The sequence below is a fragment of the Pelodiscus sinensis genome, chromosome 12 (genome assembly GCF_052426305.1).
Source record: "Pelodiscus sinensis isolate ZL-2025 chromosome 12, ASM5242630v1, whole genome shotgun sequence".
Classification (NCBI taxonomy): domain Eukaryota; kingdom Metazoa; phylum Chordata; order Testudines; family Trionychidae; genus Pelodiscus; species Pelodiscus sinensis.
The window spans coordinates 12,453,262-12,472,500 of NC_143063.1; the positions used below are offsets into that span (position 1 = coordinate 12,453,262).

At 44.2% G+C, this 19,239-nt stretch overlaps 1 protein-coding gene across 1 annotated transcript in view; it reads right to left on the reverse strand.

Annotated features, from left to right (window-relative positions):
* Positions 1 to 3,683: 3,683 nt before the first annotated feature.
* The window catches only part of TRADD (TNFRSF1A associated via death domain), a 20,788-nt gene continuing 5,232 nt past the window's right edge, over positions 3,684 to 19,239 (reverse strand). The window contains exons 3-5 of the mRNA XM_006120959.5: positions 10,843 to 11,120; positions 9,392 to 9,575; positions 3,684 to 4,589 (exon numbers count right to left, since the gene is read on the reverse strand). Of these exons, the coding sequence (XP_006121021.1) occupies positions 4,279 to 4,589; positions 9,392 to 9,575; positions 10,843 to 11,120 (773 nt within the window). The 3' untranslated portion in view covers positions 3,684 to 4,278. The remainder of the gene's footprint in view (positions 4,590 to 9,391; positions 9,576 to 10,842; positions 11,121 to 19,239) is intronic.

A 19,239-nucleotide genomic window follows, 5' to 3' on the forward strand; every position in this document is an offset into this window, starting at 1 on the left:
TAGGTCAAAATTCAACAGTGATGCAAACCACAGTGTATACCAGCAGTTTTCAAACCTTTTTTCTCCAGGTGAAGAAAATTGTTGATGCCCATGACCCAACATCATTTGACTAGAGTGTGGGCTCTGGGTGGGGCTGAGGATCAGAGCTTTGGGGTGTAAGAGGGCACTCTGGTTTAAGGGAAGGGTCAGGGCTGGGGCAGGAGGAGTTTACCTTGAACGGCTCCTGGTCAGAGGGGCAGCCTTTCCTAGCACCACAGACCAGGCTGCGCCCCAGAAGCAGCCAGCAGCAGGTTCCCAACCAGTGGGAGTGCAGAGTTAGTGTTTGGGGCAGGGGCAAACATAGCACTCTGCCCTGCTCCCCTATCTAGGACCCAGGCCTGCTACCGGCCACTTCTGGGGCACAGAACAGTCTATAGTGCCAAGAGAGGCAGGTAGCCTGTGTTAGCACCCCCACTGGTCACCTTCCGTCTTGCAGTAACAAGACCGGACATTCCATGATCCAGTCCTGGGTTGTGACCTGTATTTTGAAAACCACAGGCGTGCACCATAGAGGGGGCATTAGATTACTGGTATTAAGTGGTGAATGAACATCCTACTTGCACCTATGTGGTACTCAAGTGTGTAAAAAAATGCATGTAGCTAACACAGCAAAGGAGAAGGAAGTTCACCTGGAAAAACAATTTGCAGGAAGATGTGTGTTTCATTAGCAATAAGTAACATGGGAGACTGGTAGGCTATGTCTAGACTACATCCCTTTTTCGTAAAAGGGATGTAAATTAGACGTATCACAATTGCTAATGAAGCGGGAATTTAAATCTCCCCTGTTTCATTAGCATAAAAATGGCTGCCACTTTTTTTTAGCACGGAGCTTTGCTGGAAAAAAGCGCCAGTCTAGACGCTGATCTTGCAGAAAATAAAGCCTTTTCCGAAAGATCCCTTATCCCTCTATGAATTTTACTCTTCTTGCTAAAGATCTAGTGTAGTAGCAACCTGACCCTAGTTTATATTGCTGAGTTTCTGGCACCTCACCAAGCTAGGCCCCTCTTGAAACTTGACCCTCTTCCTCTGGTTTCATTCATACCGTACAGAAGGTAAACTAGTCCCATTCATATATTCTATGCATTTCTGTTCATTTATTTTCTTTCTGACAGGTCACCTTCTTCCCCTTTATTGTGTAAGACATGCTCTTTCTGTACATTAGAGTAAATCAGGACTAATTCCACAGACTTCAGAGAAGTCACACTGGTATAAAATAGAGGTGAGATCAGAACTGGACTGCTACTGAATGCCTAAATGCTGAGTTTGTCCCAGAGACTTCCATGAGAGTTGCATCTGCTGGCACTAGATCTGAATTTGGCTCAAAGTGCCAGATGGTGCTAAAATCATCTAGTCAGAAGGAACTACTGTGGGATAGAAGCTTAAGTGGACGTTGGTTTGAAGACAGAATTCACCATCGCTAGAGGACAGCTGCCAATTCTAGACTAAATTATCAGTGAAAAGATGCTAGGAAACGTAGCCACTCCCAGTGATCCTAACCCACTATGCATTCACTTGAGAGCATCATTACGTAATGCCACTGGAAAACCCTCTTACTTCATCTCTCTGAAAGAAGACACCTGTGAATGCTAGTAAAAGTGATGTTATTCTATATGCTCTGCCAAGAGCTCTAACTCTTTTGAAAGGAATTTTGTGAGTAAGAGGGAACACACATGACTAGCAAAGGCATAAAAATCACAGGGTTGGTAAATTAATTCATGCTCCATCCACAGATGTAAAATGGCAAAAGCAATTTAAAAAATCTGAGGAAAGGTAGACTCTTGAGGTATAGAACAGTACATTTTTGACAGTGGAGTATGGGCTGTGTTTCCCCTTCTACTAATCTGAGTAGAAGAAGATTGTGCATTCAGTTAGGGAAGACTACAAAGTGATAGTTTAGAAATGTTAGTTAACAATTGACAGGACAGCATGCATATCATCTTGTATTCTAAGAACCATTTACTGTAAAAAGCAATAACAAAACAGATTTAAAAAAAGATGTTTTCAGTTTGTGCTAATTAAAATGCGCTTCATCAAATGGCTTGCTGTAAAGTCAGTTCTGTCAGGGGCCAGCAGGAATGTTGTGTCTTATTGGAGATGGGTCCAAAATGAGGTTCCAGTTCTGCTCCTTTTGGGTGCATCTACACTGCCCTGTAACGCAAAATAAGATACACAATTTGAGCTATGCAAATTGTGTATCCTATTTTGATGCTATTTTGAAATAGCTTATTTTGTCATTTGGTATTGTCTACACAGCACCAAATTTCAAAATAAAACACTATTTAGAAAAGTCCGTTACTCCTCGTAGAATGAGGTTTACAGAGATTTTGGAATAGCAAGCTTGAAATAATGGGCTTGCTGTGAAAACAAGGGATAGTTATTTTGGGATACTGTGGTATCCAGAAATAGCTTTGCAGTGTAGACATACCCTTTGACACCCTTTATACTTGCCATATCCTCTTTGATATTAATAAACCTTGTGTGTGAATACTCCTGACTTTGGGGATCCAAAGTAAACTGTCTCCACTTGCGATGGTCAGACTCAGTGGCAGTGTCTATATTGGCGCGATCTTGCGCAAAAGCGGCCGCTTTTGTGCAAAAACTTGCTGCCTGTCTACACTGGCAAGGAGTTCTTGCGCAAGAACACTGACGTTCTCATGGATGAAATCAGGGCTTCTTGTGCAAGAACTATGATGCTCCCGCTCAGCAATAAGCCCTCTTGCGCAACTGTTCTTGCTATTTTGAAATAGCAGCAGTGGAGCATCTACACATGCTTTATTTCGAAATAGCTATTTCAGAACAGGTGTTATTCCTCGTAGAATGAGGTTTACAGATTTCAGAATAAGCCATCTGTTATTTCAAACTTATTTCAAAATAACGGAATGGCTGTGTAGACACTTGCATTGTTATTTCGAAACAATGCCAGTTGTCTCAAAATAATACATCCTTTAAGAACACTGCCCTTTTAAGTGCTGTACTGTAGATCAGGGTTTAGACTTGGGAATCTGTAGCTGTTTGCAACTTGCTTTGTGGAGATGGGGTATGACATGGGTGGGGGGGGGGTGCAATCAGGGCAGCGGGACACCCTTACATTAGCATCTATCTCCCTTTTCACCCCCCACAGCAAGCAGGAGCCTCCCCAGAGCAGCACCAAGACAAAAGGAGGGCAGCTGAACAGTACTTTACAGGGAACTTAAGGGACAGGTAAAGGGGGGGGGGGAATTCTGGCCCACCCTGGTTCCAAGTCCCCAAAAGACGAGCTGCTTTTCTCGAAAAAGATGTTATAAAGGAGCATTGCACAACTTTAAACGTGCATGTACTCTAATGGATAAACAACATAACAATGAAACAACCTTCAGTGAGGAGTTACTGTACCTACTGAAACCAGTGGGATCTTGGAATCTGAGAGGAGAAGTTGACCCTATCTATTTTTGTGTACTTTCACAAACTTTCCCCTTGAAATCCAGAGTGTGTGAAACTGGCACCCCAGGCACAGCTGAGTTTTGGGTGTCACAGAATCACAGTGTGCCAAAGAAAGACACCATGCAACGCCTGACCCTCCTGGTTTGTGATGTCTCAGAGGCAGCGGTATTGGACATCTCTGACCAAACCTAGGACAGGTTTTAAAGAGAGCCAGTGATGTGATAAATGGACCTCATGGCTTGCTTGGAGACTTTATCAGAGTAAGGAGTATGGCTTCTGGTAGGGTGAGAAAGGAAAGAGCAGATAAGCTTTCAGTAGGCTGGGTGGGGAGTTACTGTTGTCATGAAATGTCCTTATTTGTAAAAAATGAAGGGGGGGACCCCTCCAAGTTTGTACTATATTCAATTAGCATAATTATTTCTAAGCAATGGTAGAATGCTTTCCAAAAGACTCTCTAGGCCCGCAGTTGCTCTTTGACATACACCATGTTGGCATGATCTTTAGGCTTGGGATGTAGCACTGTTAGGTGCATTGCAACATGTCTCCTCAGAAGGATACTTACTGGGAGCCAATGGGAAGCCATGCTCCCCAGCCTATAACAGCATTGATTGTCTCCTGGCAATGGTGTACAATGAAGTGTGTCAATCCTGCAGTAATTCAGTACACATGCTGACTTGGTAACAGCACTGTGGCTTTTCTTTAGCATTCTCAGTGGAGTAGATATCATGGTGGTTGACTGAGCTTTACATTCCTGGGACATTGACAACAGCCTTGGAAACCGTCTGAAACAAGCAAATTCCTGGCTTCTCCCTTCCTTGTCTATGATGTGTTGTTCTCACTATGGTGGAGGCCCAAGAGGTCTTCTGCTATGGATATGAGACTGTTTTCTGCCAGGGCTGCAATCAGCCTCTGTAATGTAGCTCTCTTGCCCTCTGACTGGATAAACCTGAGAAGGAGCTGGTACGCTTGCTCATACAATCCCTCTCGGTCATATTCGTGGGCCAAGTTGTCAATAACAGGATCACGAAGGGCACGGCAGCTCTTCTGCAAAGACCTCCCCACCTGCTTCCATTTCTTCGACACAAGCTTGGCAAACTTTTGATGGTCATCTGGGGTGAGTGTTCTGTTGACTTAAAGATAGTACAAAGTGCTTAGCACATTGGAGTCCCGGTTCATCACTGCACTGAAGCAACACAGGGGCATGTTATGGTCTACATAATATTTTATTGTGCATAGGCATAAGTATGCTAAAGATCCCCAAGGAAAAGATCTTGGCTGCATCTAGACTGGCAAGATTTTGCGCAAAAGCAGCCACTTTTGCGGAAAAACTTGCCAGCTGTCGACACTGGCCACTTGAATTTGCGCAAGAACACTGACGATCTAATGTAAGATTGTCAGTGTTCTTGCGGAAATACTGTGATGCTCCCACTCGGGAAAAAGCCCTCTGGCGTAAATACTTTTGCGCAAGAGGGCCAGTGTAGACAGGTAAAAACTGTTTTGCACAAAAAAGCCCCGATGACGAAAATAGCGATTGGGGCTTTCTTACGCAAAACTGCGTCTAGATTGGTACGGACACTTTTTCGCAAAAAGTGCTTTTGCGCAAAAGCATCCGTGCCAATCTAGATGCTCTTTTCCGCAAATGCTTTTAACGGAAAAACTTTTCCATTAAAAGCATTTGCGGAAAATCATGCCAGTCTAGACACAGCCCTTGATGTGTGTAGTGTATTAAACACTATCATGGAGTTGTACCCACTCCTTGTTAGCTACAGTTTTCATTAACTCGCTCCTTGGTGCTTGAGGGGCTTGTGCCAGGGTTGAATTTAAAGAGATACATTTTCCATGATAAGGGCATTAGGAAAGAGAAACTGCATCCAGATCAGCATATACAGAGAAAGGGAAGCTGGGATAACTGAATTGATTTGCATGCTGACACTGTGACCAACTTCACCAGCCCCTCCAGGACAAAATGCCAGCTGGTTCCAGTTATAAATTTCAGATTTTGAAATCAGTGCAATAGAAATGTGTTCATAAGAGTCTTATATTCATACTAATCAACCATGCAGTAGCTGTGATTGTGGGGATTTGTGTAATCGCTCTGAGCATTTCTTAGCAGCCTTTCATGTGTATGCTTTGTGGTAATAGAAAATATAAAGGGATGCTGCTGTTTGTGGCATTATAGTAAAAGCTCTGTTATCCAGCATGTTGGAGGTAAGGGCAATGCTTGTTAATCCAACATTCTAGTTAACCAAAAGTTATACTTTACCAATGGAATGCCAGTTTTCAAATAATTGGAATACAATTAAATGAGTAAAATATAACACAGTGAACAGGAACTCCCCAATCCAGTAGTAATGCTGCACTGCAGAGTGGCTCTTTTAGGTGTTCATAGACAAAATTTGCTATGCAGTAGGTTCTCATGTGACACTACATATCACTCTGGACAGCGCGGGTGCACACCCAGATGACTGAAGACACACTGAACACTAACACTACACTGAACATCGTTGAATCTTTCTTTGGTGATTCAGAAGGCACTTTAGGATCTTTCAGTGTCTCAGGGTCACCATTCTCAATATCAATTATTAACAGCAGAAGCTCTCAGTTGCGGCCCACTGGCAGACATGTGAGAGGAAACTTGGGTGGTTATCTGCCCAATCAGTGCCATTAGTCCTTCATTTTCAGGGGCCCTAACTTCATGCAGTAGATTGGGCTGAATCTGTGATGACCCGATGGCACCCCCTGAAAGCTGCTTTTTGGAATAAATCCCTGATTTCAGTTTGCTTTTTTGCCTCTTCTGCATAAAAGTAGAGTACAGAATATGCATTTGCATAACTTGCTGAGCAAGGTTCCCTCTAAACTGTGTGGCAACATAGCCCTGCAGCTGCTTAATCAGCCCTGCCCAGCCAGGCAGTTCCATGTGAAGAGTCCTGAGCCTCTGGCTAAGCAGAACTGATTAAGCAACTGGTGGTACACACCACCACGCAGCTTAGCCTACATCTTTTGGAAGAAGCTTTTCCGGAAGAGATCTTCCAAAAAAACTTCTTTTGAAAGAGAGCATCCACACAGCAAAAGCACATTGAAAAAGCAATCCACGCCGAATGGACACTATCTCGCATTTAAGTTGTGATTACTATGGATGGAGTGGCTATTAGGGCACCTGTGTTTTTTCCTGGAGGCCTCTTCTTTCGAAAAATAAAAAACCCTCTTCTCTGTTCACACACGCCTTTTTCCAAAAGAGCTTGGAGAAGGTTTCTTCCTCATAGAAAGAGGTTTACCAATGTCGGAATAACCACTGCATTCTTTTGACTTTCTCTCAAAAGAACGCAATTGCAGTGTGGATATAAGTGTCGTTTTTCCAAAAAAGCAGCCATTTTTCCAGAAAAACTCTGCAGTGTAGAGGGAACCTTGGTATTGAGTAGTATGCTAGGCCTGGTTACTAGATTGAAGATTTGTATTGGGAAATGCCAGAAATGCCAGTTAATTGAACTTTCTGGTTAATCGAGAGCTGGACAACAGAGTTTTTACTGTGTCAGCAGACCTCATATAATTTGTATGTGCTTCTTTTTCATCCTTGAATGTGAATTTTAAATGGTGTTTCACTATCAGTAGAGGAGTCATTACCACTGAGAATCTCTTCTCCGCTCGTCCAGTCTGTGACTATGAGAGATCGCATCCTAGGTAACTTAGATGTAGAGGTAGTGACTGTGTGATGCATGTTTTAGAAAACCTGCTGAGGAGGGAAGGGTTTGAGTTCACAATTTATACTAACGAACATTCAGTGTCCATTCATTCCAAGCGGCAATTAGCAGAAACTTATTTGTGACTGTTAAAATGTGCTATTTTCTGGTTTTGAGCAGCTAGCACCTGCTATCAAGATTAGAGGATAGTGACCCATGTATCGAAGTGAGTTCATACTTAATAAAGACCTATCCAGCTTGGTGGATGAACTAGCCATATGTTTTGAATGCCCTGTGAGACCAGTTGGGGCTGCACATGTTGCTAAGTTGTCAAATGGGGACATAACTATTCATTTGTTTGATGGGCTTTGCTTTTCTCTTGGCTGTCCCCCTTTACCTCACACAGCCCGTCCTCACCCTTTTAAAAGCCCCAGACTCTTCTTTCTGAGCTTTTTCTCTGTTCCATTTTTAAATACTCTCAGCTTCTTCTGTTAACCCTGAAACAATGAGGGCAGATCCTACCATGCTCTTTACATATAAAATCCTTAGATGGGCCTAACTCATACTCAGCAATGACCCAGGTGGACTCTACTGTGTACCCCACAAACCCATTTTGGAGTTTATGACCATTTAAAAATCTGTCTGCTCACGAGAAGCAGCTGGAGTGCAGCAACTCACAGCTGGGGTACACTGGCAGGGATGTGAAGGGAAACTCGGGTAGCTATCTGCTCAATCAGGGCCATTAGACCTTCAATTTCAGGGGCCCTAACTTTAGACATAGGTTTGTCTAACAGGCTAGGGCTCTTGCTACACTTCAAAGGCAGAGGCACCCTATCGACTATTCAAATAGTTGATGCAAAATACATCAACTATTTGATTAGTCAGTTAGTTGATATTTCAAATCCTTAGCGGGCACCAATGGTCCAACACATCACTGAGCACTCTCTCTCTCAAGTGCTTGGCTGGCTGGTTCCTGTGCATCCAACTGATCACTTTATGAGGGACTGGGAAGGAATTTTCTCTGAGTTAGCTGGGCCATGACCTTTGTGTGTGTGCAGGTCATTTACCAGGATTTTCCCTTAATCATTTCCCTCTTACTATGGAGGCCTTGGGCCCTGGTGCACCTGTGTTCCACCTATTCTCCGCCTGTAGCAGGTAACAGTCTAGTCTCCTGTGGGCTGTGATACTTTGGTCTCATTGCAGTAATTGGCTGTAGTGTGCAGGTGCTGGGCATTGGCATGTGGGACACGGGAGGTCAGAGCAGATGACCTAATGTCTCTTCTGGCCTTAAACTCTATGGCTATGTCTACACTGGTGTGATCTTGCACAAAAGCAACCGCTCTTGCGCAAAAACTTGCTGCCTGTCTACACTGGCCGCATGTTCTTGCGCAAGTAAACTGATGTTCTAATGTATGAAATCAGGGCTTCTTGTGCCAGAACTCTGATGTTCCCGCTCAGGAATAAGCCCTTTTGTGCAACTGTTCTTGCGCAAGAGGCCAGTGTAGAGAGGCAACATGACTTTCTTGCACAAGAAAGCCCTATGGTTAAAATGGCCATCAGAGCTTTCTTGTGCAAGAGAGCGTCTACAATGGCATGGATGCTCTTGTGCAAAAGCACATGCCAGTGTAGATGCTCTCTTCTGGAAGAGTTTTTGCAGAAGAACTCTTCCGCAAAAGAGTTTTTGCATGAGAACGTGCCAGTGTAGACATAGCCGATGGCTACAAGCCTGCATCTCATTAATGGGATGGGAAGCACTTTCCCTCAGGGTAAGTTACATACCATAACTGCCTACAGTAGAGTTCCTTGCACCTACCTCTGAGTGTATGTCTACCCAGCAATCAGGAGGTGTGACTGCTGCGTGAGTGAGCTGAAAAAACAAGAGCAGTGTGGATGAGGTGGTGCAAGCCAGCTGCCCCATATGTCTGAGTTGGCCTGTCCTCACGTGGCTAGCCCATGCTGTTGCCTATGGTGATGTGACCATAATGCTGTTTTTATAAAGTTAGCTCAATCAAAGCTAGCTGTGTGTGGCTATGCATGCTGCAATCATGCCCCCTGACTATAACGTGGACACTTCCTAGTGCTGGCCACAGTCAGAAACCAGGTGCGGCCATATAGCAACTCCTATGTTCCTATGCTCATAATTTGAGAAATTCTGTTTTTGACTCATCCAGAACAAGCCCTTTTTCCTTTGTGAAGTTTAAAGAGTGGAAGACCCAGGGCTTTAAGTGTCTGATGGCTCACTTGTGACCACTCACCAAATTGTTGTTCCTGAAAGATGAAGGTGGCTCCTGCTGGCAGAGTGCTCCCTCCAGAACAGTAATGCAGAGATGAGGAGTTTAAAGAGTTGTACTCATTTGTGTTGTTGCTCTTCTGTTGACAAGTCAGGCTTCTGAAAGATTCCTCCAGCTCTGCAATTTCCTCGTCCCTCAGGCGGTCAGGCTGTAAGCAAATAGTGCCAGTCATTTAGCGGTGGATTCTCCTTCTCATTAAGCTGTCAAATCAAGATTGGATTCTTTTCTGAAAGATATGCCTTGCCATACAAGTTACTGGGCTCAATACAGTTGTAACCAGGTGAAATTTATCTCTCTGATATACTGGAGAACAGACTAGGTGATCTAATGTTCTGTTATGGGTTTACAATCTATGAATTTGTACTAAGTAATCTTCATTTTTTAAGTATCAGAGGGGTATCCATGTTAGTCTGAATCTGCAAAAGCAGCGAGGAGTCCTGTGGCACCTTATAGACTAACTGAAGTGTTGGAGCATAAGCTTTCGTAGGCAAAGACCCACTTCGTCAGATGCATCCTGCCGCTTTCATTTTTTAAAAGGCTCTTTTCCCCAAACTTTCCCTATACTGTTTTTTCCCCACACACAGGTTCAATAAATGATCACACAGTGGAGGGAAACTTATTACTGATCGTTACTTGTATTCTAGGAGCACCCAGGCTCCACTGAAGTCAATGAAGCTATGTTAATGTGCATCAGGAGGGTGAGGTAATATCTTTTATTAGACCAAATTCTTTTGGTGAGACAAGCTTTTGTGTTCTGCAGCGCTCTTCTTCTGTTCTTTCATTTTCTTCAGGACCCAAACCACCTTGTTTCATGTCTTGTGTGGTTGGGCAATGCTATTATCCCCATTGTACAGATGGGAAACAGAGGCACAAGAGAGGCTAACAGCTAGATTTTTAAAGGTATTCAAGTGCCTAGTGGCATTTTCAAAAGCACCTTACTTTTAAAGGTAAAGGAGGGGCTGCTGTTTGGAGGGACACGATAGATATGAGAGTGGCCACTGAGAGCAGGAAGCCCGCAGAGGGGAGCTATACTACAGAGTGTCCAGTGGGGGCAGCCACACCACCAAGAGAGTGGCCAGCATGGCTGGGACTCTGCCATCTTAACTGCTATCAGACCCTTGCCCCAAACCCTTTCCCTCCCTCCTGGCCCTTGGCTGCAGCACTGGGGTGAAGGAGGAGAAAAAAGGCTCATGGCAGCTGGGGGAACCTGTTGGGAAGAATAGCACCTTCCCAAGGCCCTGCCCTGAAGGAAACGGGCAATGCTGGGTAAGTCTGCCAGTATCTATATATATTTGGTATAAGTGACTGGTCCGAGATCACACAAGAAGTACATGGCAAAACAGGGACTTGAACCCAGATCTTCTATGTCCCAAACTAGGGCCCTAGGTACTGGAGCATCCTTCCTTCCAATATACCTTTTCTTTGTAGATATAGTCCAAACAGCGCTCCTCCTCATTCAGCATGTGATCCAACTGCTCACTGCCAGTTTTCAGCTCCACTTCAACAGATACAGCTGTCACTGACAGGGTGACTCGGAGATGGTTCTGGAGAGACTCGCGGAACAACCCAGCCCGGTAGCTCCGAAGGAATTTGCGGCAGTTTTCTCGCACGCAGAATTTAAGCTGAATAATCAGGTGCGGCTCACTGCAGTGCACTTTGAGCATGTCGACACCGTCCAGGCTGCCTGTGGAATCTAGCATAGAACAGCATGCAGAGAGTCAAGCTCTTGCCATCAAACAGATTATGAACATGGGCTCTGCCTGGGTGGTGACTCACTCTAAGTCTCCTCAAACTTTTGTGCTCAGATACCCTTTCTCTATTTTTTTTACTGTATTGTAAGTTATTTTGGGTTAGGAAGCTTGTATTTGAAAGTGGGTGGAAAGTGATAAGCTTTAACTAACTGTACGCTATGAATGCAATCCATTTGAACCAAATTATTCAATGCAAATTATCCCAGGACGGAATCTATTAGAGATCCATTACTATTGGGCTACGTCTAGACTGGCATGATTTTCCGCAAATGTTTTTAACGGAAAAGTTTTCCGTTAAAAGCATTTGCGGAAAAGAGCGTCTAGATTGGCACGGATGCTTTTCCGCAAAAGCACTTTTGCACAAAAGTATCCGTGGCCAATCTAGACGCACTTTTGCGCAAAAAAGCTCCAATCACCATTTTCGCGATCGGGACTTTTTTGTGCAAAACAAATCTGAGCTGTCTACACTGAGCATTTGCGCAAAAGGACTTTTGCGCAAAAGGACTTTTGCCCGAATGCGAGCAGCATAGTATTTCCACAAGAAGCCCTGATTTCTTACATGAGATCGTCAGTGTTCTTGCGGAAATTCAAGCGGCCAGTGTAGACAGCTGGCAAGTTTTTCCGCAAAAGCACCTGCTTTTGTGGAAAAACTTGCCAGTCTAGACACAGCCTTGCAGTTCAAAGACATGGGGAGGAAATATTTGACTCCCTGCAACATGCAGGGGTCACTCTGCTACTTTGTCTGCATTAGCACAATTTCCCAGTATTAATAGCAGGGTTCAGTAGTGGGACAAATAAATCTGCTGAAAACAGAGGAGCTGCAATCAGCCAGGAAATCATGTATAATGATGCTATGTGCTTTGTTTGGATAGTTTCAGTTAAACCATCCGCATACAGCTGCACCAGGTGTCACCAACAAGTTATTTTGCTGGTGACACAAGTCCAAGGAAAGGAGTCAGGATAGTAGTTTTTATGTGTTCCAGCTCTGCAGGGAGGCAGCGGTGGGCTGGAGCACCAGCATGGGTTCGCCAATTTGAGGGGGGGGGGGGAATCCCTGAACCTCCAGGGCTGGATCCAGGCAAACTGGGGGTAGCATCCAGCTCCCAGGGCTTAGGTTTCCCAACTCTGCTCCAAGATCTCACTAAGAGGCAGCTAGACTTAACTCAGAGGAGATTACAGAGAGAGTGTTTCTCTCCCACATGGCCAGAATGCTGTAGCAAGAAAGGGATAGGTGAGCTCACACAGAGTATGCTACCTGTCAGCTTCCTGCTTATACCCACAGTCCTTCTTCAACCTGGTCTACACTAGAAAGGGTTTGCCAGTACTGTATAGTGGCATCACCAGTATAGTATATACCAGTTCCCTGAACAAAATAAGCTATACCAGCAAAAAAACTTTGTCAAAATAATCGTTATGCTAGGGCTACTGTCAGTACAGAAATGTCAGAATAAATCACCCACCAAAGTGAGACTGCTATATTGGCAAATGTTTCTAGTGCAACCCTAAGTCTTAGTTAGGTTGGAGTTATGCACTAGCTGTGGAATTATCTGTCTATTCCTTTGTTACCTTGCTTCACACAGAGCGGCTGAGATTTTGGAACTGTCCCCCGATCCCTGAGGTTGCTCTGAAAAATTCAGCCAGTGTAAATAAATTCTGTATCTAACCCTCTGGCTGCATCTAGACTGGCATGATTTTGCGGAAATACTTTTAACGGAAAAGTTTTTCTGTTAAAAGTATTTCCGCAAAAGAGCATCTAGACTGGCATGGATGCTTTTGCACAAAAAGTGTTTTTGTGCAAAAGCATCCATGTCCAGGATAGACACACTTTTGCGCAAGAAAGCTCCGATGGCCATTTTAGCCATCGGGCTTTCTTGAGCAAAAAATTAAGGTGCCTGTCTACACTGGCCCTCTTGCGCAAGAGGGCTTATCCCATTTTAGCTTATCCAATTTTAGCCATCGGGCTTTCTTGCGCAAAAAATTAACATGCCTGTCTACACTGGCCCTTCTTGCGCAAGAGGGCTTATCCCTGAGTGGGAGCATCAAAATATTTGCGCAAGAAGCACTGAATTCTTATATTAGAACATCAGTGCTCTTGCGCAAATTCAAGCGGCCAGTGTAGACAGCTGGCTGCTTCTGCGCAAAATCTTGCCAGTCTAGATGCACCCCCTCTGTCTGAGACTCTGTCTTTATTTCAGACAGGTGTATCTGTTATTTAACTCCATGTAAAACCCTACTGGGGACAAGGCACAGATATGTTTTACCTCAGTGTAGTTAACCAAAGTCAATGCCCTCCCTCTCTCACCCCACAGTGTAGCATTGGTTTCAATCTGCTATATCAAGATTAAAAAAATCTGTGCCTTTTCTCCACTGGGATTTCTGGTGGGGATGGCTAATCTAAGTCAGTTAATTTGAAGTAAAAACAACTCCACTTCCTTAAAGCAAGGTCAGGGTTTGGTTGTGACAGGAAAAGGTGAAGTACTGGGAATGGGACTGTTTTCCAGAACATGGAACACAATACTCAGAGGCTGAGTCTAGACTGGCAAGTTTTTCCGCAAAAGCAACTGCTTTTGCAGAAAAACTTGCCAGCTGGCTACACTGGCCACTTGAATTTCTGAAAGAACACTGACTTCCTATTGTCTGAAATCATTGCTTCTTGCAGAAATGCTATGCTGCTCCCGTTTGGGCAAAAGTCCCTTTTGCGCAAAGCTTTTGCGCAAAAGGGCCAGTGTAGACTGCTCAGATTTGTTTTGTGCAAAAAAGCCCCGATCGCAAAAATGGCGATTGGGGCTTTTTTTGTGAAAACCACGTCTAGATTGGCACGGACACTTTTCCGGAAAAACTGCTTTTGCGGAAAAGCGTCCGTGCCAATCTCGACGCTCTTTTCCGAAAATGCTTTTAACGGAAAACTTTTCTGTTAAAAGCATTTGCCGAAAATCATGCCAGTCTAGACGTAGCCAGAGTGTCCACCGGGGCAGTAAGCGCAAGGGAGAACTACATTGCAGAGGGACCACTGGGTGCAGTTGCACCAGTAAGGCTAGGTCGAGATTACAGTCCTTTGTCGGAAAAAGCTATGCAAATTGTCTAGGCCGGGCCAAATGGTGGAAAAGCCTCCTCTTTCGGAGGAGCCCTTATTCCTCATAGACCGAGGTGTACAGGGCTCCCCAAAAGAGTGTGTTTGCTCTTCCACCAAAAAAAAGCAGAAGCAGAAGCAGAAGCAGAAGCAGAAGAGCAAATATGTTCTCTGGACGCATTGGAGTTTTTCCTCTGGTATCCCGGAAAAAACGCCAGTCTAGATGTACCCCAAGAGACTGACAAGCTGGAGACAGAGCTCTGCAACTGAGCAGGTAAGTGCCCGCAGTGTCCCAAGCCCTGCCTTCACTCTAGCACCCTACACCCATTGCCCTGAGCCCTACAACCCTCCTAGCCCTCTGCCCTCACTCTTGCACTCACAGCTATTTTTTATTCTAGCAAAAGACAGATACACTGCAAATACTGTTTACCAACAAGTTCTATATATTGTTTGAATCACTTTCCTTCTTTTATTAATACAAACTTCTCTTTTCCTTCACTTTTGAAAAATACAATTGTGATGGATAGAAGAAGTGTTGGCCAGTACTCGGTGACTAAAAGGTTAAACTCAGGTAGCTAAGGGGGATGCAAGGAGCCAGGAGAACCAATGGGATACAGTGCTGAAATTTGAATTGAGGTAATATACCTGCCTCTTCACATTTCCTCAACTCCCATCCCCTTTTACCCCTTCTCTACTTACGCTACATCAATGACATCTTTATGATCTGGACGCATGGCCAAGAAACACTGGAGACATTCCACAGAGATTTTAACAACTTACACCCCACCATCAACCTCAGCCTGGAGCATTCTACACGAGAGATCCATTTCCTGGACACTACAGTACAAATCAGCAATGGAAAATTAGACACCACTCTCTACAGAAAACCCACTGACTCATACAGTTACCTACGTGCTTCCAGCTCCCATCCAGAACACACCCTACGATCCATCATCTATAGCCAAGCCCTTCGATAAAACTGCATCTGCTCTAATCCCACTGACAGACACCAGAAACTTCAGAATCTCTACCAAGCATTTATAAACCCCAACTACCCACCCAGAGAAATAAAAAAGTAAATTGAAAGAGCCAGACGAATACCTAGAAACCATCTACTTCAAGACAGACCCAAGAAAACCAACAATAGAACACCACGTGTCATCACCTACAGCCCCCAACTTAAACCTGTCCAACTCATTATCAATAAACTACAGCCTATACTGGAACAGGATACTAAACTCCAAGAAGCTCTGGGAGACAGACCCATAATCTCCTATAGACAACCACCTAACCTCAAGATGATTTTTACCAACAACCACAGGACATACCACACTAATACTAACCCTGGTACCTTCCCTTGCAACAAACCCTGTTGCCAGCTTTGTCCACATATTCACTCTGCTGATACCATTATTGGACCTAACCAAGTGAGTTATAAGATCAAGAACACATATTCCTGTGCATCCAGAAATATAATTTATGCTATCATGTGCCGAAAGTGTCCATCTGCTATGTACATTAGACAAACGTCTCAGACACTTCGCCAAAGGATCAATGCCCACAAAACAGATATTAGACAGGATCACAAAGAAAAAACAGTTTCTTGCCATTTCAACCAGAAAGGGCATTGTTTCAACGACTTGATTACCTGCATCCTGCTTCAAAGGCCTTTTAAGACTACACTTGAAAGAGAATCCTCTGAACTGTCATTCATGCTTAAATTTGACACTTTACACCTAAGTTTGAATAAAGACTCTAATTATCTTACCCATTACAAAGACAGCTTCCCCAATTATCACCTCTAATATCATTAGCTCACAGACATTTACCTCCCTCCCATCCCCCTTCTGTTCTGAAATGTGATTTGTCCTTTTCATATGTGTTCATTTTTTAAATTGTATCCTTTGGTATATATGGTTGTGACAATTTTCTTCCAGTATTTGATCTGAGGAAGTGGGTCTGGCCCATGAAAGCTCATCATCTAATAAACCATCTTGTTAGTCTTTAAAGTGCTACATAGTCCTGTTTTTTGTTTCTTCTCTTTGTGTGAGTTCTAAGTTAGGAGCTGGAGGAAGCAAGATGAAGTAGTATTATCATGGCTACCAGGAATATTGGACATGGGAATGGACTGGGCCTTGGAGTATTGATCAGTATGGATCATAAGTAGATAAAGAAATGTATATTTCATCACAATCAGGGTATTTTTCTTTGTTTTGTTGTTTGGTAAAACTTATCTGTGCCTTCCCTCCCCCATTCACCATAGTTAAACTGTAGCCCAAAGAGACAGTGTTTCTTTGTGTTTTAATCTGCTCTTTTCTCAGGTGGTCTGTAACACCTAACAACCAAGTATGCTTTGTCAAGTACATCTTTTGGTTTTGTTAATAAAATCACCTTTTTTAAGGTGATGATTTGATTCTTGTGTCCTAAAAAGTAACTGGAGGTCTGTGTGTGTGCCTGCCTAGACTGACAGGTCAGCTATTGAGATTGAAGTTTGTTTCCTGTGGGTTATTTTTTTCTTTTTTTCAAGCTCTCTTGTGGTTCTTATGTTTTTATGGCTACCCCATGGGAAGACGTTGAAGTGTTTCTTCCTGGTTTTCAAGGTTTTATTTCACTTGATGGTGGCAGCCCATCTCCCAAGGCCAGTGAATCTGTGACTCTGGGGAGTTTTGTAAGCTGAGCCTATAGAGGCAAGGTATTTTTAAGGTCTCTTGTGAACCCCCACCATCTGCATTCTGAGTGCCAGAGTGGGGAACAGCCCTGACAACAATAATTTAACTAAAGCATGTACACTTTCCTTTTATTTTCTACACAAACTCAGAAACCCATGACTTCACTTAAATTCCTGAGCAAATGCCAGGTAGATCTGCTGATTTATTAATAATGTACTCAGTGTGCACATATGTATGTCTATGAAATACCAGCTATTTTAAGAATGTACTTATTTAAACAGAAGATATGTTCCCTGGTGTGCTGAATGCAATTCAAATAATTTCTATCCAAAGTAGAACCACATACCCATGACATAAATTAGGGATCTGAACGGGTAACTGGTTACCCATGAGCATCTTCACCATGCGGGTTGGGAGCCAGCAACCCCCAAATCCCAGGCCCCATGCAAGGCTGCCAACTCCCAGCCTGCACTGACTGGGAGCTGGAAGCCACCCCCAAACTCCAGGGCTGCACTTCTGGCCCTGCATGTGCTGAGAGCCAGCAGCCCTGAATGAAGCTGGCAGCACCTGGGCTGGAGCAGCCTCTGCCCACAGCATAGGTGCCACTCCAGCCTAGCCATAATGGGTGGAGTGGCCCCCTGCCCTCTCTCATTTAATCAGTTAACCAGTTAAACTTCACATTTAACTGGTTAGCTAATTAAACAGGATTTTACATCCCTAACATAAATGAGGCTGTCACGTTACTGGATCTTGAGGGAAGCAGCCAGATCACTGATGCACCCATAGGTGGGGGTGTTGGCCCCAAGAATGGTATAGAAGGGGGCCATGTGAGGTATTGAATAGAAGCTTACTGTCTGCTGATCCTGTGTACGCTATTTATGTGAGTGTATAATGTCTGTGTGAGTAGGTAGGAATCTGTAATCTGTGTGGAAACTGAATATTTCTCTGAATGTGGTTGAGCATTGGGCAGAGCCTGACCTATGGACGTGCTAATTAGTGAGGCCCTATGGGACAATGGCACTTGATGGGCCAAGGACACACCTAAAGCATGAGGGCGGAGGCCTAAGAGCTGCAGCAGAGAGAGGCTGACGGCCAGGTGACCAGCTGCGGCCAAGGAGAGGCCAGGAAGGATGTATAAAGAGGCCATGTGGGGGCCTCCATTTTGTTCTGAGCTCAGCACTTCATCCCAGAGGCAGCATTGCAAGGATCAAAGAGCCCAGAAGACCTGTGAACCCATCCTGATGCTAGGATGTGCAACAAGAACTTTTAAACCAGCAGCTGTAACATCTCTGCTAGAGCCTGCATCGAGGACTGGGAGTTTCGATGCATGTAATGTATGATTCTTTAGCAACCTTACTCTCATGCTTTTCTTTCTTGTGATAATAAACCTTTAGTTGTTAGATGCTAAAGGATTGGCCCAGCGTGATTTGTGGGTAAGGTCCAAAGGGTAAATTGACCAGGGATCTGTGGCTGGTTTCTTGGAACCGGACAGAACTTGTTCGGGGTAGGTGGGATTGGGTGCTAGGACCTCCCACCTGTGTATGAGGCCCGGGGCCATCTGAGGCACGGATATTGCTGGGGTGTCGGAGGGGTTTTGCTTGGGAGGCTTCAGGCAGGCTGCTGGAGCGCTCTGTGGGACTGGTTTGTGGCCTGTTTGGAGAGGTCACCAGTCTGGGGACTGTAAGGAGCCCCGAAGTTGAGCAATTCGCCCTGAGCGGATGCCCTCAGCTGTGCCCAGACACGGCCCGGTCCGTCACAGAGGCCAAGTGATTAAATAATTAAAGCCATGGCCCCCTGTATCCACTAACAGAGGATACCACACTGTGATTGCCTGAATAAGTGACTTGTGTCTAGATTCAGGTTTTAAAGTCTGGTCTGAGAGCCCAAGAAAGAAGCATGGTATGCACATATGTTTAAGAGCCAGGGATTTCTAAATTCTAATCCTGACTCTCAAATTGGGATGTTGAATTTCTGTTTTACTATTAAAAATCAAACTTCTCCCTCCCTCTTTTTTAAAAAATCTCTTCCCACAACCAAACAGATTGTACAGGATCCTAATTGTGGATTAAAGGAGGTTCTTTATGTGAAGATAGAAACCTTTGTACTAATTACCTTAGGGCTATCCCAAGGTTCAAAAAATAAATCTTCTGATATCCTAATTTATGTAAGATATGAATAAATATAATGCAGCATCAGGTGCTAGCAGTGCAGAACTCTGATTTAAGCAGCCTGACATCAGTTTTATGTGGTAATGCAATGAAGAGAAAGAAAGAAGGATTCACTTTACTAGCACACAGTAAGTCATCCAGCAGGTGAAAGGAT